This window comes from Mobula birostris, chromosome 3 (genome assembly GCF_030028105.1).
Source record: "Mobula birostris isolate sMobBir1 chromosome 3, sMobBir1.hap1, whole genome shotgun sequence".
In the NCBI taxonomy this organism is placed as follows: domain Eukaryota; kingdom Metazoa; phylum Chordata; class Chondrichthyes; order Myliobatiformes; family Myliobatidae; genus Mobula; species Mobula birostris.
The window spans coordinates 53784790-53810935 of NC_092372.1; the positions used below are offsets into that span (position 1 = coordinate 53784790).

Here is a 26146-nt window from a genome sequence, read left to right on the forward strand (position 1 = left end):
CTTGGATCCCCAGACAAATCTGAAAATGCATGTTGGTCCACTTCATAAAATATGCAAAATTGGAAACTTTATCCCTGAGTTTGGCAAACTATACAAATGAGCTAACTCCAACCACCTTTTTAATTTTGTAATAGTAAGGTGACAGAAGTTGAGTTGTTGGTATCAAATGGCTTTTAACATACTGTCTATATTTTTAACTGTGGAATCAACCTACAGTTGGTTCCAGCTAATTCTTCTCTCATCTGCATTGAGAGAAATTATGCCTATCAATATTCATTATCAACCAGATTGTGTTTTTTTTTAAAATTCTAGCTCCCTCTAGTGGCAGTAGTTTCTAGTACAAATAAGGATTCATGAGATGGGGATAAAATTTTACCTTTCATTATTTTGGGGTTAGACCTGAGGGGGTGAAAGAATGACAAGAACCCCTTCTAGTTTACCTCTGGATGGTTTTCATCTCAAATTTCTCACTTTGACTAGAATTTTTTTTTTTGCCCATGATGACCATAGCTGAGATGGTAAACTCGCAAACTGATCTCTGGATATTTTAATTTTTACTCCGGTGAGACACCAATGAATTTGTGCAGACACACCTAATACAAACTTGCTGCAGATCATCATGTGGTAATTTAATAAAATTTGTATTTACAGGTAGAATCACTGTAACAACTTGCTCTTTCTGAAGGGACATGTATTTAGTTATGTTGTAATTTTTTGCTTTTTCAACAGGATTCAGGAGAAAACTCATTCACTCTGGGCTCATCTGTGGAAGAGTTGTGCGGATTACAAAAATCCCTTGTATAGACAAAATCACAGTCAAACTCAAGGAGTTCTGAGGCCACAAACAGCTCCATCTAATTTCAGGTTGGTGCATTGGTGTTACATTTCATTATTATCTTGCCTCAGCATCTTCGAGGACAGATTAGAAAGGGGAACCCTTGCATTGATATTGTGTTGTAATATCTTTAAACTGCTTCAAAACACTTGATAGATAATGAATTGTTGTTGAATTACTTGTGTTTTGAAAGAAAATGCTCCAGATGATATGTGCACAACGATGTCCTAGAAACAGTCAGAAATGCAAGTATTCATAATGAGATTTATTGTATCCATTCAGATGTGTCTCGTGTTTCATTTCTAATTAGAACAGTCACCTAAGAAGCACCAAACTAAAGTTGCAGTCTAGATTGCTTGTTTAAATTCTGAACTGTGAGTCAAGTTTTTCACATGGTATGGTTAATAATGCTTAGTCATCTCTATTTGAATTTCCAGCATCTGCAGAATTCCTCGTGTTTATAGTCATCTCTATCATAGTTTCTGTAACACTAACACTTTTTTTGGTAACTGGGTACATTTTCTAATTTATTGCATTTTCTAATTTTTTTGCTCCTGGAAGATTCTGCCCAAATTGCTCATTAGTAATAAGACATGGATGACCACATTATTAACGTCATTTTTTAGCCCTTTTTACCAAGTGACTCCTCTTGATATTGTCAATAAATGTTGTGAAATTGTAGGACTTTAGAGATAATTTTCATTCATTCCTCAGTGAACTGATAGTTTCACAAATGAATATTTCATTGTCAATATAATCCAAAAAATACAAATACAAAATAAAAAATCACCATACATCTTTTCATTCACACATAAAACGGCCTTGTAGGGAATTTATCCTGGTATTCCTGGTACTGAGACCAAGTTTGATATTTGTAGATGGTTTCATGACCACAAATTTCCCCATTTCGTCTTAATGTTATCACTGAATTTAGGAAAACCGAACATGATTATATTTGGATTCATCAGTTAGCTATCCTGGATAAAACAGGCATTAATAGAATATTGGAAAAGGCAAGCATGAAGTATGGAAGTAAGAATATGAAGTAAGGATAGGAAATATGTCAAAGATGAATTTATTATGCACAAGTACGTGCATGGGTGTAATGAAAAACTTACTTTCGGTAGCAGCACAAGCACATTGCATCAGATACATAGCATTCACAACAAAAGCATAAATTAAACATATGCAAGAAAGAACATTAGAACAAAAAAGAGCCACTTATAATGCAAAGTAGTCATAGTACTGCTACACTGAGATGATTGTTAGAGTTACAGAGACATAGAAAAGTACAGCATAGAAACAGGCCCTTCAGCAGTTCTAATCTGTGCCGAACCATTTAAACTGCCTACTCCCTCCGACCTGCACTGGGACCATACCCCTGCATATCTCTACCATCCATGGGCCTATCCAAACTTCTCTTAAATGTTGAAATTGAGCTTGCATGCACCACATCCACTGGCAGCTCATTCCACACTTTTGTTTGGTTGTGAGGTTTGGTTCAAGAACCAGATAGCTGAAGGGAAGTAGCTGTTCTTGAATCTGGTGGTGTGGGAATTCAGGCTTCTGTACCTCCTGCCCAGTGACAACTGTGAAAAGATGGCATGGCATGGAAGGTAGAGAACTTGGATGATAGATATTGCCTTCCTCAGGCTGCACTTTGTATAGGTACTACCTATGTATGGAAGATTTAGTGCAATTTAGTATAATCATACTTTTTTTTTAACAAATAATTGCTCCAACTCAATTTCTTATCTACAGACTTCTGCAAAAAATTGCTTTAGAATCCTAAAAAAAACTGAAAATACTAGAAACTCTCAGGAGGTCAAATAGTGTCTGTGGAAAGAAGGAACCAAGATTAACATTTCAGCTTTGAGACCCTTCACCAGAACTGGAATGTAATTCTTCTCCTTCCACCGATGCTGTGTGACCCCCCCCCCCCCAGATGCTTCCAAAATGATCTGTTTTTACTTCAAAATTTCAGCATTTGCTGGGGATTTTTTTAAAAAAAATCTCATTTTAGAACACTTTCTTCATCATTTCCTAAGTCAAATGGTAAACTTTGTCTCAATTAATTTTTTTGCATTTGGAAATACTAATTACAAAGCTCTGTTTCACTCAGATTTTGGAGGAGTATGTACAACCGGTTTGAAAAGGGGATGCATCCTCGACAGTCCGTTACAGAGTTTTTGATGGCTGTGAAAGAGGAAACCCAGCAGCTGGAGGAGGAACTTGAAATGTTGGAGGAGGTACTTTTTTAAATTAATAAATGACCATGGGAGTTTGTGGTTAAGATAGTGAAATAAAAAAAATAAAGAGAATGTAACTACGGAGTTGGTCAGCAGGTCAGAAATGTTCCATGAAAGTCAGGGTTGGATTTGTTCTTAAGTAAGTGTATGATCAGCAGTTATGAAATGAACAATAGTGGAAATTACTGATGGCACCATGTAAGTGCCAATGATATTGAAATATTGCTGGGGGATTGTGATAGATGAGCAGGAGGTTTTCAATATAATCCAAAAGGTATTTAATCCTAAAAAAAGGCAATATCGGTATCTATGTTTGCCTCTTTTAATGTAAATACAGTTCTTGCTGGTTAAAAGGAGCTAGTCACTCTTTGGGAATTCAGTTAAATAGATATTATTCATGTGTAGATCTCCATATCTGGGCAATTGCTGGAGCTTCATAAAAATTAGAAATACACCTTAAATGATGGTGTAAAAATGAAACAAGTCACCTAGTCCCTCAAACTTTCCAGGAATCATTTAGGTAGCCGCTGGTCAATAATTTAACACACTCTGCTTAACTTGATTCTATAACTGTCAATGATCTTGACCAATAAAAATCTACTAATCACAGCACTGGTATTTTCCATTGGTCGAGCTTCATTAGTCATAGGGTGAGTTGATCTTAACTTCTGATATCCTTTGCATTCTGGAAGTGCCCATGAACAGCCCAGCCCTAATTTTGTAACAGCTTTTTTTCTCAGGTCTATTCTATTCATTATTATAAGAGTTTGATTAGATTATAGTGTTATATACTCACAGGAATGCAGTTAAAACCCAGGCAGCCTTTACTGATAGTTTAACCCAGGAGTCTGAACCCAGGGTCCATGGACCCCTCGGATAGGATAATGGCATAAAAAAGGTTGGGAGCCCCTTTTAACCATTGTGCTGATGATGCAACACACCATCACTCCAGAACCATGTGTGTACATGGTGGATTCCGGTTAATTGTGCTATCGGTTAATCGGGGCAGCCGCTTATTTGGGAGAACTCTTAAAAAACAAAAACTAGATCAAGAAAGTAGCCGGGATTCCCTTCATTTATTTGGGACACTATGTAGCTTAATTGGGGCAAGAGACTGTTACCAAACAGTTTCTAATTAGCATCAGTTACGTGCATTTGTGTGACCATTAAACACTTAGAGCGATCTGTTTTAAATAGCGTTAGTTGTGTGTGCTTGTGTTCACAAAGCAGTGATTTTTGCCACTGATAGTTGACGAGAAGTAAGCAGTAAGGGAATTCGCTACTGTTTTTGTTCATTGTCGTTTCAAACATTCAGGCTTGGAGATGCCAGAAAAGGCCAAGAGAGAAAATGAAATAATTTCACTACTTTAACAAATTAGAAATTACAAAGGAATTGATAATCATCTTGAATTTACAATAAAAATGAAGATTTGGAGGATGCAATAGTCTAAAGCATTGTATGAAGGCAGTCCATTATCTGCACTAGATGTCTGCGCTGATTTTGTTCATTTACAGTCAATCAAAAGAACAGGGCCGATAAGTTCCTCTGATAACCATTATGAACTATTACACTATTTTACAGTATTGTAGAAGTATTGGTAGTGTTCCAATTTGTTCTGTATTTCATTTAAATACATACTCATTTAAACAGTAGTCTTACACAAGGTACTGAAGGTCAGCTGTGGGTGCAGCATATAATAGGGATGCACCTTGGCAGGTTAGGTGTAAAGAGACAGTAGACTGCTAAGGGCAAGACCCTTGACAGTGTTGATGAGCAGAGGGATCTTGGAGTCCAAGTCCCAGTTCATAGCCCCCTGAATGTGGCTACACAGGTTGGTAGGGTGGTTCGAGGCTGCATGGCATGCTTTGCCTTTATTAGTTGGGGCACTGAATTCAAAAGTTAGCAAGTTATAAAAATTAGTTTTATAATACATGTGGATGATTGTATACAGTTGTGGTTGCCCCATAACAGGAAGGATATTGAGGCATTGGAGAGGATGCAGAAGAGGCTTATCAGGATGCTGCATGGACTTGAGGCCAAGTGTTAGTTGGATAAACCAGGTGTTTTCTCTGGAGTGGCGGAGGCAGAGGGGAGATCTGATAGAGGTTTATAAGATTCCGGGAGGCATTGATAGAGTAGACAGTATCTTTTTTCTTCTTGGGTTTAAAATGTCTAATATCAGACAGCATGCCTTTAAGGTGAGAGAGGTAATTTCAGAGATGTGGAGGATGATTTTTTAAACACAGAGCGGTGGTTGCCTGGAATACACTTCCTGGATTGGTGGTAGACACAGAAATATTAGAGACTTTTAAACTTCATTTAGATATGTGAGGAATATTTAAGGATATAGACATTGTGTAGGCAGAGGGGATTAGTTAGGTTGCCCATTTCATGACTAATTTAATTGGATAGGCACAACCTTGTGGGCTGAAGGGGCTGTTACAGTGCCGTACTATTTTGTTCTACCCACTATTGATCAGGATCTCAGTTGGACACATTCACACAGTGGCAACAAGGGAAGGTCAAATATTGGCCATCCTCAATGACAAGGGAAGCAGGGATAGGAGATCACCACTTGCAGGTTTTTCTTCAAAGTTAGATGTCATCCTGCTATGCTGTAGTATCACCATTCCCTTCTTACCAAAGCATTGTGGGAATAATTACACCAGCAGGACTAGGTGGCTCACTAACACCACCTTTATGACAGCTGGAGACGAACCATCCCCTGCAAGGCCCACGTCCAAAAATGTGAGTTTAAAACAGATGCCAGTTCCTTTATCCTTTGCCAAACATATCCCACCATTCCCGTAAAAGTCTGTCTCCTGTAAACATGCTAGTCCCTTTACTCAGTTTCTTCATCACTGCAGCACCTGATCCCAGGATGTGGTTTTCCTTTCTAGGGCATCAGAGATGCCTTCTTCCTCTAAAGAACGGAGTTTCCTTTCCTTCACTATTGATGCTGCTGTCACCCACATCTCCATTTCCCGAACATCTGTGCTAACCCCATCTTCTTGCTTCATTAACAGTGATGGTTCCTGTTGTCCTTACCTACCATCCTCTGAGGCTCCGCATCTAACACATCATCCTCCATGACTTCCACCATTTCCAAAGGGATCGTACCACTAAACACATCTTTGCTCTCTCTCTGTCCCCTCATCTCCTTTGCTCTTCACAGTGATCGCTCCCTCCATGACCCACTTGTCTATTTGTCCCTCCTCACTACTCTCCCTCTTCGCACTTAGCCCTGCAAGCTGCCCGTTCACCTCCTCCCTCACCTCCATCAGGGCCCCAAACAGTCCTTCCAGGTGTGGCAGCACTTATCCTGCAAATCTGCTGGGGTTGTTTACTGTGTCCGGTGCTCCCGATATGGCCTCCTCTACATTGGTGAGACGTCATAAATTGGGGGACTGCTTCGTCGAGCATCTCTGCTCCAGCTGCCAAAAGTGGAACAGTCCGGTGGCCAAACATTTTAAATCCGATTCCCATTCCCATTCTGACATGGCTTTCTCTTGTGCCAAGATGGGGGTCCGGTGGTCAAACATTTTAAATCCGATTCCCATTCCCATTCTGACATGGCCTTCTCTTGTACCAAGATAAGGCCACCCTCAGGGCAGAGGAACAACACCTTATATTCCCTCTGGGTTGCCTCTAACCAGATTGCATGAATTTTGATTTTGCCTTTAGTTAAAATTCCCTCCCCTCTTCTATTCCCCAATCTGGCCTTTTACCTCTTCTCACCTGCCTATCACTTCTCCCTAGGTCCCCTCCTCCTTCCCTTTCTCCCATGGTTCACTCTCCCTTCCTATCAGAATCCTTCTTCTCCAGCTGTTACTTTTCCCACTGACTTGGCTTCACTTATCATCTTCTAACAAGCCTCCTTCCCTTCCCCTCCCCTCCCCTCCCCTCACTTATTGATTCTGGCGTTGTCCCCCTTACTTTTCAGCCCTGAAGAAGGGTCTTGTTCTGAAACATCGACTGTTTATTCATTTCCATAGACGCTGCCTGACCTGCTGAGTTCCTCCAGCATTTTGTGTGTGTTTGCTTTGGATTTCCACTCCCTTGTGCTTATGTCCCACTGTACCTTTATCAAATTCCACTACCTTCGTCTTCTGATGGGGAAATACAATGCCATATCGGTGTTGTACTTTTCAAATCCCTGAATGGGAATAGTCGTTGGCCTTCCCTTCCCAAGTACAGCTTGCAATGGGCTGTGCCATCTAACTGTAACATCTTTGAAAAATTTACCTCTATTGAATAATATCAAGAAAGCAACGATTTAGTACTTTTAATGTAGGTAAGACTCCCAAACTACAGCACAAGTAGAAAGTAAATGACAGAGGGTACCATGGAACCAGGAAGGATGTCCACAGCTGCTCAAATAGAATAGGATATATGTGCTCAATCTTGACAAAGAGTGCATTAAATGGAAGGATAATGCTTTTTATATTGAAAATTAGGGTAAACATCTTAGTAGGATAGGTTCACGGGCAAAAGTAGAGAAAGATTTAAAAAGTATGGATTATTACCAAACATAGTTATCTGGCACTCATAAAACCAATGGAAAAATGGGGTATGCTCCTACACGAAGGGTCCTGACGAAGGGTCTCGGCCTGAAACGTCGACTGTACCTCTTCCTAGAGATGCTGCCTGGCCTGCTGCGTTCACCAGCAACTTTGATGTGCGTTGCTATGCTCCTACAATGTTTACTTAACATGCTGTAAAATTGTTCTTATTACTATTGTAATTCCTGTGCTTCAATTTGAATAGCTGCTTAGTATTAAATACCATCTTTTTTTGACATGAAACTGATTATTTTAACAGAAATTACAACTTCAAGATAAATCCCATCTGAAGAAAAGAAGTGAGAAAACCAAGCGATCACAGAAGATGGAAATTTCAGTCTCTGATCAACCTATAGCCAACACCCCTCAGGATTATATTGACAATGGCAGACCATTCATTTCCTGTAGCCCTTCACAAGGACATGAAGATTCAGAATCTATGATCCTAACACATAGCATGAAGCATTCAGACACTGATCTTTCTGCTAATAGTGACCAGGAATCAGGTGTCGCTGACTTGAACTGCAGATCACCAAGTGGGGGAGACTTCCTATCGAGTGAAGAAAACAGCAAAAACCTGTCAGAGTACCCTGAGGATGTTGCCTTTGCTGTTGCTTGAGATCCTAGTACAATTCGATTTTTAAAAAAAGACAGTTTGCAAAGAGAAGGTGTAATATATCATGTGCCACTATATAGTGTAAGGCACTTGTAGATTTTTAGTATCATTACGATTTATAGCTTCTAATCCCATCTTGTCTCAAAGCAAGTCGTAAACAAACCAGTTATTTTTGGTTGGAAGGAACAGAGAGCCCAGGCTGATTTTATTTTTCTCTCTCCAAATTTACTTATTCTTCCAGCTTCTATTTTATAAAGAGAGGAAATTGTTAAATTTACTTCATGGCCAAGGCCTATGCAAACTGTAAAGTTATGATCATTTTAAAAAACTTCTGCCAGGATTCTCAGTGAAGACATGAGTCTGCAGATGCTGGACTATGGAGCCCGAAATAACGTGCTGGAGGAACTCAATGAATGGAGTGGCATCTGTGGTTGGGGGGGGGGGGGGGGGTGGGAAATGTACTGTGATGCAGGGTTTCAACCTGAAATGTCAATAATCCCTCCCCTATCCCCGCTACTGCTCTGTTCATGGAGTTAATCCAGTAATATGTTACGATTCTTCGTATTTCTTTTGCCAAATTGTTCTGGTGAGGTCAATTGCAAGCAGCAGAAGGTATGACCTACCTGTTCAACCAAATTCATAAACCATAGAACGTGTTCAGCATATGACTAATTTGTTTTGGATCTCAACAGTTCTAAAGCTGTAAATGAAGTCACCATAGAGAACTGGTAGCTGACAAATTTTATTGAACCGTCCCCTTGCTGGCAAGGAAATAAAAACTTAAAACCAAATAACTTATGTTTTTACTTTAAAAGTAATTAGATAGAAATTCTCCAATTATAACAGAACCAACATAATCAATTGAATATTTTTCTAGATTTTGTGTAACTATAGTCACAGAAGGAATCAAATGAAAGAATTAATTTATTGTAATCATAGAGCTATAATTTTTTAGGTATTGTTTGTGTACTTAATTAAAATCTTTGTTTCTTTATTGCACATTTTATTTTTTCCATAAAACTGGATTTATTAGAAATTGCAAAGTAACATTTTAAAGATTTAGGTAAATTTACAAAATGTAGCCAATGCTAAATGACCCAAAATCTAAGGTCATTTAAGTCCTCCTTGCCAGGAAAACAATGACTGGGTTGATTTAGTAGATATGTCACAATTGAAAGGCATAGTCTAGTGAAGAAAGTCTGGTATCTTCTTTCCCTGTTTCAATATTTAGTTGATGTCTGTCATTTTGACCCTACCATCTCCAGCCTCTTACTCTCTTGTAGCCACCTTTGGACAAAAGATAGGGTTAAAAAGACTAATCCATTATGGATGCAAAATAGCTACCACTTTTTCATGAATAAAGTTACTTTCCAGCAAGTTTCACAATCAAATTGAAACATTAATTATTAACTTATTGAATCAAATTAGTATATTTTAGTATTGCTCAAAGCAGATTTTTTTTCCCCAAAAGTGCCGAGCATACGAGTACACTCACTTTCAGTGTCAAGCCGTTTGTCTACTTTTTCTATCTGCTACTTTTGAATCTTGAATCATGGACCCACAAAGAAATCTCCGCATGAGTTAAGATTTGGTATAGTGTTGGGATCTTATTCCTTAAAATATCAAATATTTATGATTTCAGACAATCCTGCTGCATTTGCTTTCCTGTAAATAGAATGTTCAATGTTATTGTAAAAAACTATGATATGCTTAATGTACTGAGTAATACAAAAGTGAAGTATATAATAAATTATGGCATTTCTATCCTTAATGTAAAAATAAATCCTTATGTAGGCAGTCTTACTTTGTTTCCATTCTGATACGAGAGATTCCGCTTCAGAAATTCTTAACTAAATTCTATAGATTACAACTGTTTCAAGGATATGACTGAATTTATGTGTAGGTATGGAATGCCACATCAATATTGAATTTCCAAATTGAAAACTTCACCTTAATAAACTTCACCAGTGAAAACTGTGCAAATATTTCATTAATAAAGCAGCCATTCAGTTATTATATACAATATTAAATATTTAATTCAAAATCTCAATCTACATATACAAATTTAACAGGAATAGAATATTGAAACTGAAAATATGAACAAATTTAGGTAATTTAGAAGCACAATTTAATACTGGAAATTGTAAATTTACAAATAATTTCAAAAGATTGTTAAATACATTTTCATGCGATTAATTTTACCATCTTGTCCAGCGCAGGAATCAGTATGTCAATTATAAAGCTGTAGAGAGAGAGGAATAAAACCCATTGACAATGGCAGCACTGTCCAAGAGGTACAAATCTAATTCTTTAAAGATCACAAACATACATAATTTTGAAGATATTGTTCCTAATAGGGAAGGGAGAAAATATGTAAAGAACACTGGACCAGAAGCTACATAATGTAGCAATCAAATAGTTACGCTAATGCCCCACCTCCCCCTTGTGCCCCATCCATTATTTATTTATATACACATTCTTTTTCTCCCTCTGTCCCTCTCATTATACCCCTTGCCCATCCTCTGGGCTTTCCCCCCTCCCCCTTTTCTTTCTCCCTAGGCCTCCTGTCCCATGATCCTCTCATATCCCTTTTGCCAATCAACTGTCCAGCTCTTGGCTCCATCCCTCCCCCTCCTGTCTTCTCCTATCATTTTGGTTCTCCCCCCTCCCCCTCCAACTTTCAAATCTCTTACTAGCTCTTCTTTCAGTTAGTCCTCACAAAGGGTCTCGGCCTGAAACTTCGACTGCACGTCTTCCTAGAGGTGCTGCCTGGCCTGCTGCGTTCACCAGCAACTTTTGTGTGAGAGTTTAATTATTTAGTTGTAAAGAAATTAATATCTAAATAGAACAGGATTCTAGACAGCCTCTGGGTTCATTATTTATACATCTCATTTCATATTATTTTTGGAATAGTCAGTTTACGGTGAGTGAAACTTATTGAAGTGCAGATATACAGTGAAATGCCTTGTTTGCTTTAACCATCACATAGCCCAAGGGTGTGTGTAGGATGCTGGACGATGCTTGAAGAAACTAGTTGGAAGGTGTAGTTGTGCACTCCCTTGTACTCTCTTAGCTTGTTTTCATTCTTTGTCCTACAAAGAGGTCTAGATATTTAAAAAAAATGGCTTTTATTATCCAAGTGGAACAAAATAATTGAATAAATGCTTTTAAATGTCATAGGAGGATGTGCCAAAATATATTTGGAATAATCCCTTGCTGAAATTTACCAGCAGGTATCTGCTAATGTGCTCTTCCTAAACAGAGGGCATACTACAGCCTCTCAGAGTGCTCTGGAGACCACCCTTCACAGAAGTGGATGACTCCATGTGGCATATTCCTCTTGCCGATCTAGATCAGTATGTATTTGGCCTAATGAGATTTTACTAGAGCCAATTCAGGAATACGAGTATATTCTGCAGTTCAAAACGGCCATCAGCATTATGCTGTGCAGAAAGGACGCATGAGGGCTGACGATGCCCCAGGTTAGCATGTGAGGTTTGTGCGAGTCTGGTATTTGCTAACTCAGTGGTTAGTGAGGTCTAGAGGTTGCTTTGCTGAATGTTGTGTGCATGCTGTGTTGGCACTGGAACATGTGGCCTGTCCCTAGCACATCCTTGGGTTGTGTTGATTGTTAATGCAAACAACGCATTTCACTGTATGTTTTGATGACGTGATAAATCTGAATCTTAGTGCTGGATGCCAGATACCTGTGCTTGTGAACTCTTCACAAAGTCTAATAAATGGGAAATCTGTAGCAGTTTGCATTTTCAATCTGGCTAAAACTGCTAAACTTACATTAGACTACCTAGTGCAAATTCAGAGGGGTACTTGGGCAACTGAAGATTTTAATGAGTTAACTAAAGAGTTCGTATGTCATACTATTAATAATTTTATTTTAAAAATGTTAGCTAGGTTGTGTATTTTCTGAATGCTTATGAATATCAAAGCTATTCACAAACGTTCATAACAGCTTTGGCAACCGATAAACTCAGGGCAGAGTTTCACAGGAGTCTAGTTCTGAAGGTTGAGGGCTGCACAGGCAGGTAAATGCTATTGCAGGGGGCAGGGAATTAAATAATTTGAAGTCTTATGGGCTATATCCATTTAACTCAATTCTGTACAATACAGACTAGTGAGGCATTATGTAGTGCCATACTATGATGTTTAATATACAGAATAACCTTAGGCTAAACTTTGGTTTTGATTGGTATTTTAGTAGAGGCATCACTTACTGTTGTTTTTCCTTTATGCTGTATATTGATTTATATTAACAGTTTGAATACATCAAGTAGCATGTGATATTATCAAATACAGCAACAGTTCTCCATTCAAAAAGACAGTCCGAATTATCTTAATGAACTTGTAATATATTTTTTCCATTTAAGATCCTCACCTATAGTGTGTGAAATTGCCCACGTTGTGTCATCAAATGCTGAAGCTTCTCTTCCTTAGCTCGCCTACAATGACAAAGCTGAAGCAACAAAAACAATTTTATAATATATGAAAATGGTTAATTTATATAAGCAACCACATTCATGCTAGGCATTCTCAGAATAAACTAATCTTATGCGAGAATTGGTATATTAAACTGGGACCAGGATACAATTCTACATTGCAATATTCAAATACTGTAAAAATGCAAATCCCAATGGTTTGGCATTTGGCTTACCATTAATGTTTCTCTGTTATCTTACACACACTGGGGCCCCAGTTTCCACACTCCCTTCTTAGCTGTGCTGGATTATTACATTAGATGGAATCCTTTCACCGTATATGTCAGATCTTCTATTGACGTCCTTCCACACCCACCCTACTAAACTGCTAACTATCTAATGTCCTTTCTGCCAGTTTAAAATATAAATGATTCCTTCTCTCCAGCCACTTTCTTCCAATGCAGCTAATTTCCTGATGCCTTTAGAGACACAATTTATACAAGACTGTGGCCAAGTATGGGCAAATGGTTGATACTACTGGATAGAGTGGGATACTTTCATACCACCATGGTGTTGCACATCTGTCTTCTAGATCTGAAAACCTTGTAGAACTCTCCATGCCTCTACCCCTTCAGCTCTGTAGGCCTTGATCCTGAGAATTTTATTCTTAAACTTCTTCCCTCGTTTCTTTTAAACCATCCTTATGTGGCTGAGTATCAAATTTTGTTGAATAAAGCTCCTGTGAAACATCTTGGCATGTTTCCTGTTATATAACAGAAGTGCTTTTAAATTAAAAAAAAAAAAGCAAGTCTTAGGACATCACTACTTAATTAAATCAGCTGCTGCAGAACTGATCATCGTGATACAAAAATTTTGGCTAGCAAAATGATACCAAGCTGATCAGAAAAATGCTAGGATGAAAGCCCGCAGGATTTTTAATTTTCATGTGAATTAATTTGCATTTCAAAACAACATATCCAAGTGATAAAGCAATCCATATACCCTCTGAAACAATTTAACATGCTTTCATTATAATGAAAGAAACAATAGGGAACACTTCATTTTAGAGAAAATATTGTAACATTAAAATAGCTACTAGGTTTTTCTGAAAGAGCACAAGAGACAAAGGTGTTCAGGCTGAAGAATTCATTAGAAGGACAGATGAGCCAGGTTAGGGTTGCTTCAGTTTGATTTAATTGAGGCGTAGGAAATGAAAAACATGAAGTACCCGTTTCGCATAGCAGAGAAATAAATAACTGGTATGCAGGTATTTAAATTAATCAGTAAGTAGATGAGAAGGAATTCCTGGAGGAAAGTTATTTCATTCAACAGATGGATGGAGTCTGAAATGCATGGTGGACAGGGTGATGATGACAGAATTCTTCACCATATTCAAAATGAGAACTGAAAGGCTGGAACCCACAGGGCTATTGTCTGCAAACTGGATTTCAGAACTAAACCTATGCACATTTTCAGGACTCTTCCTGTGCCTCTAGTTTCTATGATCCTAAAAGCAGATTTTGGGTACAGGGAAAATTCTATGATTCTTTCTTACAAGAAACATGATTGATGATCTCTGTGTTAAATGATCACACTTTGTAAAATGTTTGAAACTTCTCATAGTTGTCATGTTGCCTTTCTCATTCCACACCCACTTCCAACACCCAGTATGTGTTACTGGTTCCAATTCAAAAACTTGCTAGTTTAAGTGTAAAATGAATAATCCCACAGGATCTGTCTTTCCTGCTCCTCTGCTTTGGAACGTCACAGTACAGTGCAATACATTAAAAATGCTATAATTACAATTACAATATACTGTATATAATAGAAATAAACAGTTAAAAGAGAGCACAATAGTGAGGTAATGTTCATGGGTTAATGGACCATTTAGAAACCTGGATGCCACAGGAGAAAGAGCTGATCCTAAACCATTGATTGTGCATCTTCAGGCTCCTGTACCTGCACATTGATGGCAGCAAGGAGAAAAGGGCACATCCTGGATGGTGAGAGTCCTTCATGATGGAGCTGGCTGAGTTTTCAAACCCTTTCAGTTTTTACTGATCCTGTGTATTGGTGCCTCCTTACCAGACAATGATACAACCAGCCAGAATGCTGTCCACACTACATCTGTACAAATTTGCTAATCTTTGGTGACAAACCAAATCTCCTCAAATTCCTCATAAAATATAGCCTCTGACATGCCTTTGTAATCTCATCAATATGTTTGGCCCAGGATAGATTTTATCTTCAGAGATGTTGATACACGGAAACTCGAAGCTGTTCACCCTTTTCACTGCTGACCTCTCGATGAGAACTGCTGTGTGATTTCCCAATTTCTCCTTCCGAACGTACACAATCATACTGATATTGATGTTATCACAACACCACTTAACCAGTTGATCTATCTCACCCCTGTATGCCACCTTGTCACTATCTGAGATTTTGCCAACAGCAGTCATGCTATCAGCACATTTATAGATGCTATTTGAGCTGTGCCTACTCACAATCAGGAGTGTAGAGGGATTAGAGCAGTGGGCTCAGTATACATCCTCGAGGTGCGCCTCTGTTGACTGTCGGTAAAGAGATGTTATCTCCGATCCACACTGACTGTGGTCTCCTGTCGAGGAAGTCATGGATCCAGTCACAGAGGGAGGTACAGAGGCCTGACTTTGAAAGCTTGTTTAATATTATTGAGGGGGTGATGATGTGGAATGCTGAACCGTAATCAATAAACAGCAACCTGAAGTATTACTGTTTTCCAGGCGGCCCAAGGCTGAATGGAGAGCCAGGGAGATTTCAGCTGTTGCAATCCTACTGTGGTCAGAGGTCTAGCTTCCTTCTCAGGCAGCAGCAGTTAATTCTAGCCATGACAACCTCTCAAAGCACTTCATCACAGTAGGTGTGAGTGCTACCGGCTGATCGTATGCAAACTCTTAAAAAGAATGATCTGGGATGAGTACTCCATATTCAAAACAGGTTCCTATTTTAAAGGCAACTAGTCATTTTTCTATTAGAAGCTTGTGATTTGAATTACGAATGTAACAATTGCTGCAAACACATTCATTTAAGAATACTGCTTGGTAAGTAAACTAAATAGGTAATATTGGGGCTCAAACACAAACTAATTACTCTTATAGAGTCATCGAGGAGTACAGCAATGAAATGGGCCCATTGGCCCATCTAGTCCATGCCAAAAACATTTAAACTGCCTACTTCCATCGACCTGCACCAGGACCACAGCCCTGCCATCCATGCAATTATCCAAACTTCTCTTAAATATTGAAATTGACCTGCATGCATCACTTGTGCTGGTAGCTCATTCCACACTCCCATGACCCTTTGAGTGAAGAAGTTTCCCCTCATGTTCTCCTTAAACTTTTCACCCTTAACCCATGACCTCTAGTCGCAGTCCCACCCAACCTCAGTGAAAAGAGCCTGTCTGCCTTTACCCTATCTATACCCCTCAATTTTGCATACTTCTATCAAACCTCCTCTCAATGTTCTATGTTCTAAGGAATAAAATCCTAACCTATTCAATCTTTCCTTATAACTCAGATCCACCAGACCAGGCAACATCCTTGTACATTTTCACTGTACTCTTTCAACCTTGTTTACATCTTTCCTGTAGATAGGTGACCAAAACTGCACACAATACTCCAAATTACACCTCAGCAATGTCTTATACAACTTCAACATCACATCTCTTCTACTCAATACATTGATTTATGAAGGTCAACGTGCAAAAAGCTCTCTTTGCGACCCTATCTACCTATGACACGACTTCCAATGAATTATGAACCTGTGTATTTAGATCCCCCTGTTCTACTGTGCGTCTTACTGTTCACTATGTAAGACCTACCCTGGTTGATTCTACTGAAGTGCAACACCTTGCACTTGTCTGCATTAAATTCCTTCTGCCATTTTTCAGCCCATTTCCCCAGCTGATCCAAATCCCTCTGGAAGCCATGATAGCATTCCTTGCTGTCCACAACACTTCCAATCTTGGTGTCATCCACAAATATGCTGATCCAGTTAACTACATTATCATCCAGATCACTGATACAGATGACCAACAACAATGGACCTAGCACCATTGCGGCATACCTACAGCATACCACCAGTCACAAGCCTCCAGTCAGAGAGGCAAACCATCCACTACCACTCTCTGGCTTCTTCCACAAAGCTGATGTCGAGTTAAATTTACTACCTCATCTTGAATGTCGAACAACTGAACCTTCTTGACCAATCTCCCATGTGGGACCTTTTCAAATCTCTGCTAGGGCCCCGGTAATTTCTGCATTTTCCTCCCATAGGGTCCAAGGGAACACCTTGTTAGGCCTGGGGATTTATCTACCCTGATTTGCATCAGGATAGCAAACTCCTCCTCCTCTGTAATCTGTACAGGGTCCATTAAGTTGATGCTGCTTTGCCTCACTTCTATAGACTCTTGTGTCCATCTCCCGAGTAAATATAGATGCAAAGAATTTATTTAAGATCTCCCCCATCTGTTTTGGCTCCACTCTTGCTGTTGGCATCTTCACAATAAATGACTAGTGTTCTTTCCACTTGTGTCTACTTTATAAAATACAATTTAGTTGTGATTTTGATTCTATACACACATTACTAGTACATGCATGCTACTCTAGACAGAATTATTTCATTGTTATATTTAGAAGCTTCTCCATATTGTTAAGCTGTGATGAGCAAGGCTTTCCAAAATTGTGTGAACCTTAACAGCTTTAATACAAATTTGCAAACATGACTCTGTTAGAAACCTTACTTCGCATTTATGGCATCAGATGTGAGGGACAGTAAAAGCATGCAATTTTCAGTCACATGCCAAAGAGTTTGTCATTTATTTCCTTATGAAATGGGAGAACACTGGAGATAAAGAACACATGTTTACCAAACAGTAAAAAAAATGCTTTTCAAATCAAAGATTTACTAAAATCTGATCAAGAAGTCATAGAGAACATATTTTGCTACATACTGTTCTTTTGTCCATGAAGCTGCTGAGAAAATCATCTATTTCAATCTTGCCCTCAAGGAATTCCTCAGCAATCACTTCCGATTCCTCTTCCGCCTGATGAGCTGCAACTTTCAACCTGGCTTGCAGAGCACTTAAACTGCAACTCTACAGCAATATAAAATGGCAATTAAAAACATACATTTACTCCAAAGCTGCTAGTTGATCAGTATGAGCTTTATAAAATTCTTTGATATTTCAAATTCAGAGCTACTGCTATAACTGAATGCCCTTGGTAAAAATCAGTCCTCAGCCAACGGGGTGGGAGGAGGGAATAAATGACAAATGAATTATTTCATCCAAACAGGGAACAAATGACAAATGAATTTTTTCATCCAAATAAATTGCCATAGTATTAAAATAAATGACAAATGAATTCTTTCATCCAAATAAATTGCCATAGTATTAATTTAACCTATATGTCCCATTCACTGCATACACATGCTCACAACACTTTTTTTACTGCAGTAAACACAGTTCCAACTGCATGTTCTCTTTGTTCACAGGTGAGACACCTTATTAAAGTCTGAGGAAACAGTCATTGTGCTGTTGGAGCTGTAGGTGTTGCCTTTATCAGCTGTTGTTTGGCCAGTAGTACAACTCCTCCACCACTTCATTAAACCACCGTTTCTCCATCTTCCACCTTCCCCCTAAAATCACTGATTACTCACTTACATTGTCTTTAAGTACCAAACTTTGAAGACTGATATAAAATACTAGACTCCTTCAACATCTTTATTTTGATATTGAAAATACTAGACTTGTAACTTCAGTACAATTAGTTGCAGAACAGTAACAGTTTGGAGAGGGTGGGGGAACAGGTCAGACTGATGCTGCTGAAGGAGTGCCCTGGCCAACGGAGAGACTGAACAGCTGGGTCAACCCTGTGTGGACTGCTTTAACTGTTTCACCAGGGCATGCCTAGCAGTAAAAGATTGGTTATATCTCTCACACTGTGAAACATGAGCATGGTATATGATTGTTCTAAAAACTAGTCAAAACTATAACACTATCCAATGAATCTGCTGCAAGCATAAAAACTTTAATTATATATCTGTGCATACACATTTGACAACAATAAATATCTAGCAAAACAATTACTGTTCAACAAATATCTCTACATCGGAATTGAAATTGAATTCTTTCATCCAAACAAATTGCCATAGTATTAATTTAACCTATAGGAATTTTTTCTTAAAAAGCTCATATACTGTATAAATCAAGTTACACAACTTGTATTACTCACCTCACTCAGTTCATGCTGTCTTTGCATCTTTTTTTCAAAGGTGCTTTTGAGTTGAGTTAGTTGATCACACTGAAAATAAAATAAATATTAAAAGTAACAAGCATTTAAAAATTTTAAAATGTGTAAGTAAAAAAATGCAAGTGCCTTACTTTAATTAATAGATCTTGTCTTTCTGTTTCCAAACGAGGTTCAAGTTGAAGATTTCTTTCTTTCAGAGAATCACAAAACAAAAAGGATTAGGGGAAAAAAAACAAAGAGAGATTGAGACGGACAGCCAGAACTGAACATACATACTTGCCAGCTCTTCAATGTTGTTAACCAGATCATCTTTGTCAGTGCATATCTGCTTCAGTTGTGGCAAACCCATGAAGTGCCCTAGGAGCAGATCCTCATTTTCATTTAAATCAGTCAACTGTGAATTACTACAAAACAAAATCAGTTGACAAATATTAATGAATAAAATTAAAACTAATTATATGAAGATAAGTATTTTTCTCCCGGTACAGAGATACGTTATGTAAGAATTACAAGCATTTTAACAACTTTGTTCTCAAGGTGTTCATTAGAACACAAGTTTAGCTAAATTTTCAGTTGCGGAATTAGTGTACACATTTGCCCCTTCAATTAATCCCACACTCTTAATTCTCTGAGCAACAGAGACAGGCATTAATTGATTTCATCTGATCAAAAATAGATTCCAGTCCACCATCTGAGCAATATTTGGATTACATATAAATTTCAATGACAGGAAATGATATTGCCAGTAGTGGAGCATTTGGTACCCAATGTGGTTTTTAAGTATTATTTGTAATATTATTTATTCGTAAATATAAAATGAAGCTCTTATTGAATTTGTTGTTAACTTTGTAAATATTTCTTAGACAATTGTCTCATCAAACTCAGATGTTTAAGGATATAAATATCCAAGATGGAAAGCATCTACTGTATTTGATTCATATTTGGTTAATCCAATCTTCCTAAAGAAATTAATAGAGAATCCAGATATACTAAATGCCTTTTTAAATAAACTCTAATATTTACTTTTTAATGTGTATGTACTGTATGAATATTTAAACCTTGTGTGCTTGTTGATAAAAGTGAAAAGTAGATGAAAAGCAGATTCATTATTTTAATAATAATGAACAATTCCTTATTGGTTACTGAATGCAGAGAGATATTTGTCAGATGAAGTATATTTTTGATGGATACATGGATTCCAGGCATTTCAACAAGATTAATATAGGCATCTATTGAGGAAAAAAAACTGCAAATGCTGAAATCCTGAAATAAAATAAAAGCTAGGGCTTCTGTTTGGAGCGAAGGAAGATGACAGGTGTCTTGAGGTATACAAGGTGATATGAAGATAGCCAGGGACTTTTCCTCAGGGTGGAAATGGCTAATACCAGGGGGCATAATTTTAAGGTGACTGGACGGAAGTATGGGGGGTCGGGGAATGTCAGCGATAAGGTTTTGTTTTATACAAGCAGTGTTGGGAGCATGAAATGCCTTGCCAGGGGTGGTGGTGGAGGCAGATACATTAGAGACTTTTAAGAAACTTAGATAGGCACATGGATGATAGTAAAATGGAGAGCTACGTAGGAAGGAAGGGTTAGATCGATCTTAGAGAAATGCTCTTTGTCCCATGATGTCGTTCCGATCTTGTGAGATCGGTACAACATCATGGGACAAAGAGCATTACTGTGCTGTTGTGTTCTATGTTAATGGACAGCAAGGTTTGCTGCAGTCATTACATTGTCAGAAGTTTCTTCCTTTCCTCAGAACTAGAAAATATAAATCAAACAGCAGTTGAATCAAATAACTGCCTGGTAGAGTCAAACTCACAGAACAAGACAACGTGCTAAGCTTCTTCATCTTAGCCCTTTGGTATGTTTTGTCCCACTAACAGGCAAAAAGTGACAGCAGAGTGGTAATAAATTGCCATTATACCATGTCAAATATGGGCAAGAAAACTTCTCCCTTATTAACACCCTTCATTCGGGAGGGTTTAAACTAATTTGCAAAGGGGATGGGACCCAGAGCGATACAGCAGTGAAAGTGCATGGAGTAAAGCCAGATCTAACATATAGAGAGGCTTTGAGGAAAGAGAAGCAGAATAAACGGTGTAAAGACAGTAAGGTAGATGGGCTGAAATGTGTGTACCTCAATGCAAAAAGCATCAGGAACAATGGTGATGAACTGAGAGCTTGGATACATACATGGAATTATGATGTAGTGGTCATTACAGAGTCTTGGCTGGCACCAGGGCAGGAATGGATTCTCAATATTCCTGGATTTCAGTGCTTTAAAAGGGATAGAGAGGGCGGAAAAAGGGGAAGAGGGGTGGCATTACTGGTCAGGGATACTATTACAGCTACAGAAGGGGTGGGTAATGTAGCAGGATCCTCTTTTGAGTCAATATGGGTGGAAGTCAGGAACAGGAAGGGAGCAGTTACTCTGTTGGGGGTATTCTATAGGCCCCCTGGTAGCAGCAGAGATACAGAGGAGCAGATTGGGAGGCAGATTTTGGAAAGGTGCAAAAATAACAGGGTTGTTATCATGGTTGACTAACTTCCCTAATATTGATTGGCACCTGATTAGATCCAAGGGTTTAGATGGGGCAGAGTTTGTTAAGTGTGTCCAGGACGGATTCCTGTCACAGTATGTGGACAGGCCAACTAGGGGGAATGCCATACTAGATCTAGTACTAGGTAATGAACTGGGTCAGGTCACAGATCTCTCAGTGGGTGAGCATCTGGGGGACAGTGACCACCGCTCCCTGGCCTTTAGCATTATCATGGAAAAGGACAGAATCAGAGAGGATAGGAAAATTTTTAATTGGGGAAGGGTAAATTATGAGGCTATAAGGCTAGAACTTACGGGTGTGAATTGGGATGATGTTTTTGCAGGGTAATGTACTATGGACATGTGGTCGATGTTTAGGGATCTCTTGCAGGATGTTAGGGATAAATTTATCCTGGTGAGGAAGATAAAGAGTGGTAGGGTGAAGGAACCATGGGTGAAAAGTGAGGTGGAAAATCTAGTCAGGTGGAAGAAGGCAGCATACATGAGGTTTAGGAAGCAACGATCAGATGGGTCTATTGAGGAACATAGGGAAGCAAGAAAGGAGCTTAAGAAGGGGCTGAGAAGAGCAAGAAGGGGGCATGAGAAGGCCTTGTCGAGTAGGGTAAAGGAAAACCCCAAGGCATTCTTCAATTATGTGAAGAAAAAAAGGATGACAGGAGTGAAGGTAGGACCGATTTGAGATAAAGGGGGGAAGATGTGCCTGGAGGCTGTGGAAGTGAGTGAGGTCCTCAATGAATACTTCTCTTCAGTATTCACCAATGAGAGGGAACTTGATGATGGTGAGGACAATATGAGTGAGGTTGATGTTCTGGAGCATGTTGATATTAAGGGAGAGGAAGTGTTGGAGTTGTTAAAATACATTAGGACAGATAAGTCCCTGGGGCCTGATGGAATATTCCCCAGGCTGCTCCACAAGGCAAGGGAAGAGATTGCTGAGCCTTTGGCTAGGATCTTTATGTCCTCGTTGACCACGGGAATGGTACTGGAGGATTGGAGGGAGGCGAATGTTGTCCCCTTGTTCAAAAAACGTAGTAGGGATAGTCTGGGTAATTATAGACCAGTGAGCCTTACGTCTGTGGTGGGAAAGCTGCTGGAAAAGATTCTTAGAGATAGGATCTATGGGCATTTAGAGAATCATGGTCTAATCAGGGACAGTCAGCATGACTTTGTGAAGAGCAGATCGTGTTTAACAAGCCTGATAGAGTTCTTTGAGGAGGTGACCAGGTATATAGATGAGGGTAGTGCAGTGGATGTGATCTATATGGATTTTGGTAAGGCATTTGACAAGGCTCCACATGGTAGGCTTATTCAGAAAGTCAGAAGGCATGGGATCCAGGGAAGTTTGGCCAGGTGGATTCAAAATTGGCTTGCCAGCAGAAGGCAGAGGGTTGTGGTGGAGGGAGTACATTCAGATTGGAGGATTGTGACTAGTGGTGTCCCACAAGGATCTATTCTGGGACCTCTACTTTTCGTGATTTTTATTAACGACCTGGATGATGGAGTAGAAGGGTGCGTTGGCAAGTTTGCAGACAACACAAAGGTTGGTGGTGTTGTAGATAGTGTAGAGGATTGTCAAAGATTGCAGAGAGACATTGATAGGATGCAGAAGTGGGCTGAGAAGTGGCAGATGGAGTTCAACCCAGAGAAGTATGAGGTGGTACACTTTGGAAGGACAAACTCCAAGGCAGAGTACAAAGTAAATGGCAGGATACTAGGTAGTGTGGAGGAGCAGAGGGATCTGTCCACAGATCCCTGAAAGTTGCCTCACAGGTGGATAGGGTAGTTAAGAAAGGTTATGGGGTGTTAGCTTTCATAAGTCGAGGGATAGAGTTTAAGAGTCGCGATGTAATGATGCAGCTCTAGAAAACTCTGGTTAGGCCACACTTGGAGTACTGTGTCCAGTTCTGGTCGCCTCACTATAGGAAGAATGTGGAAGCACTGGAAGGGGTACAGAGGAGATTTACCAGGATGCTGCCTGGTTTAGAGAGTATGCATTATGATCAGAGATTAAGGGAGCTTGGGCTTTACCTTTTGGAGAGAAGGAGGATGAGAGGAGACATGATAGAGGTGTACAAGATAATAAGAGGAATAGATAGAGTGGATAGCCAGCGCCTCTTCCCCAGGGCACCACTGCTCAATAGAAGAGGATATGGCTTTAAGGTAAGGGGTGGGAAGTTCAAGGGGGATATTAGAGGAAGGTTTTTTAATCAGAGAGTGGTTGGTGCGTGGAATGCACTGCCTGAGTCAGTGGTGGAGGCAGATACACTCGTGAAGTTTAAGAGACTACTAGACAGGTATATGGAGGAATTTAAGGTGGGGGGTTATATGGGAGGCAGGGTTTAAGGGTCGGCACAACATTGTGGGCCGAAGGGCCTGTACTGTGCTGTACTATTCTATCTATTCCTCTGTTCAAAAAACTGCTCCTCCACGTTACCTGGAGCAAATCTTGGAAGAAGAAAGGAGCAAAGGCACACAACAGATGCTGGCTAGGGGACCTTGAAATACATCACGACAAATGGCTTGGAATCATCGCCACAAACTGAGCTAGTCATGTCCTGTAGGACAGAGTGTAGCTGCCTGATTGGGTCTATGGCATATGATGAGTAAACGTAAGGGATAACACAATGTTCTCACCAATACACAATAACATTGGTAGAAGTAATAACCACACAGTCTTCATGGAAATGAGATCCCATCATCACAAAGGGGCAACTGAAGAATTTAGTGAATAGAATAATCTGGGCAGCCATGAGGCATTCTGGACCATCACAATCTATAGCCCTTATGGCCCAACAAATCCCCCACACTACGATTAGTATCAAACCAGGGAATAAACTCCTGATTAAATGAGAAATGCAGAAGAGCAAGGTGGGAGCTCTACAAGGTACAGATGAAAGTGCTGAGGTACCAGTCTAGTAAAGCTGCAATACAGGACTACCTAGAACCTCTTGCATTACAGCATGCAATAGAGCTAAGTATTCACATCACCAAAGGGCCAGATCAAAGCACTGCACTGAACAGTCATAGACAATAGGAGAAACCAGATCCAAGGACACTTCCATCCTCTAACAACAGTAGAGTTCAGCATGTCAGTAATCCTGCCTTCTCCCTGTAATTTTTGATGCCCTTACTAATCAAGAACCTATCAACCTCCGCTTTAAATATACCTAATGACTTGGCCTCCACCGCCGTCTCTGACAATGAATTCCAGAGATTCACCACCATCTGGCTAATGAAATTCCTTCTCATCTCTGTTCTAAATGGATATCCCTCTATTTTGAGGCTGTACACTCTAATCCTAGATTTCCCCTACTACAGTAAACATCCTCTCCACATCCACTCTATCTAACCCTTTCACTGTTTGATAGGTTTCAATGAGATCCCACTTTCATTCTTCTAAACTCCAGTGAGTACAGGCCATCAGACACTCTTCATTCATTAATTCTTTTATTCCTGGAATTATACTCATGAATGTCCTCTAGACCCTCTCCAGTGCCAGCACATCTTGTCGTGATGCTGTGCCCTTACAAAGCCACAGCATCACATCCTTGCTTTTATAGTATAGTATAGTATCAAATAGTCATACTTTATTGATCCTGGGGGAAATTGGTTTTCGTTACAGTTGCACCATCAATAATTAAATAGTAATAAAACCATAAATAGTTAAATAGTAATATGTAAATTATGCCAGGAAATAAGTCCAGGACCAGCCTATTGGCTCAGGGAGTCTGACCTTCCAAGGGAGGAGTTGTAAAGTTTGATGGCCACAGGCAGGAATGACCTCCTATGACACTCAGTGTTGCATCTCGGTGGAATGAGTCTCTGGCTGAATGTACTCCTGTGCCCAACCAGTACATTATATAGTGGATGGGAGACATTGTCCAAGATGGCATGCAACTTGGACAGCCTCTCGAAAAGAATGCTAGTATTGCATTTGCCTTCTTTTGTACCTCTGATGTCTGAATTTTCTCTCTGTTCAGAAAATAGTCTCATTGTTATTCCTTCTACCAAAGTGCATGACCATGCGTTTCCCACGATATTGCATCTGTCTCTTCTGAGGCTGCACCCTCTGGTCCTAGACTTCCTCATTATAGGAAGTATTCTCTCCATATCCACTCCATCTACGCCTTTCAATATTCAATACGTTTCAATGAGATCCCCCGTCATTCTCTGAACCATCAAATACTCCTCGTATGTAATCTCCTTCATTGCTGGAATCATTGTCATGAACCTCCTCACAATCAGAATCAGGTTTAATATCATTGGCAAATGTCATGAACTATGTTGTTTTGTGGCAGCAGCACTTGTAATACATAACAAAGAACTATAAATTGTAATCACACACACACACACCCCTAATTAAATAAGTAGTGCAAAAAGAGCAAAAAAAAAGTGAGGGAGCGTACATGGGTTTATTATCTATTTAGAAACCTAATGACAGAGGGGAAGAAGCTGTTCTTAAAATGTTGATTGTGTGTCTTCAGGCTCCTCTACCACCTCCTTGATGGCAGCAATGTGAAGAAGGCATTCCCTGGGTGATGGAGGTTCTTAATGATGGATGCCAGAATTTTTTCCCAGGCATTGCCAATGCCAGC

The 26146-nt window shown here is 39.4% G+C and overlaps 2 protein-coding genes across 6 annotated transcripts in view; one reads left to right on the plus strand and one right to left on the minus strand.

Annotated features, from left to right (window-relative positions):
- Positions 1 to 8678, plus strand: part of mtmr7b (myotubularin related protein 7b) — an 80606-nt gene extending 71928 nt beyond the window's left edge. The window contains exons 9-12 of one of the 3 annotated variants that reach the window (XM_072251814.1): positions 730 to 870; positions 2958 to 3084; positions 5070 to 5125; positions 7945 to 8678. In XM_072251814.1, the coding sequence (XP_072107915.1) occupies positions 730 to 870; positions 2958 to 3084; positions 5070 to 5125; positions 7945 to 8266 (646 nt within the window). In that variant the 3' untranslated portion in view covers positions 8267 to 8678. Of the gene's footprint in view, positions 1 to 729; positions 871 to 2957; positions 3085 to 5069; positions 5126 to 7906 lie in introns of all 3 variants that reach the window. The other 2 variants (XM_072251812.1, XM_072251813.1) reach the window with 2 other exon arrangements.
- A 1634-nt stretch (positions 8679 to 10312) lies between these two features.
- vps37a (VPS37A subunit of ESCRT-I) overlaps positions 10313 to 26146 on the minus strand; it is a 40652-nt gene continuing 24818 nt past the window's right edge. For all 3 annotated transcript variants that reach the window (XM_072252648.1, XM_072252646.1, XM_072252647.1), the window contains 6 exons: positions 19263 to 19390; positions 19118 to 19176; positions 18969 to 19037; positions 17687 to 17830; positions 12657 to 12734; positions 10313 to 10505 (listed from right to left, as the gene is read on the minus strand). In XM_072252648.1, the coding sequence (XP_072108749.1) occupies positions 12657 to 12734; positions 17687 to 17830; positions 18969 to 19037; positions 19118 to 19176; positions 19263 to 19390 (478 nt within the window). In that variant the 3' untranslated portion in view covers positions 10313 to 10505. The remainder of the gene's footprint in view (positions 10506 to 12656; positions 12735 to 17686; positions 17831 to 18968; positions 19038 to 19117; positions 19177 to 19262; positions 19391 to 26146) is intronic.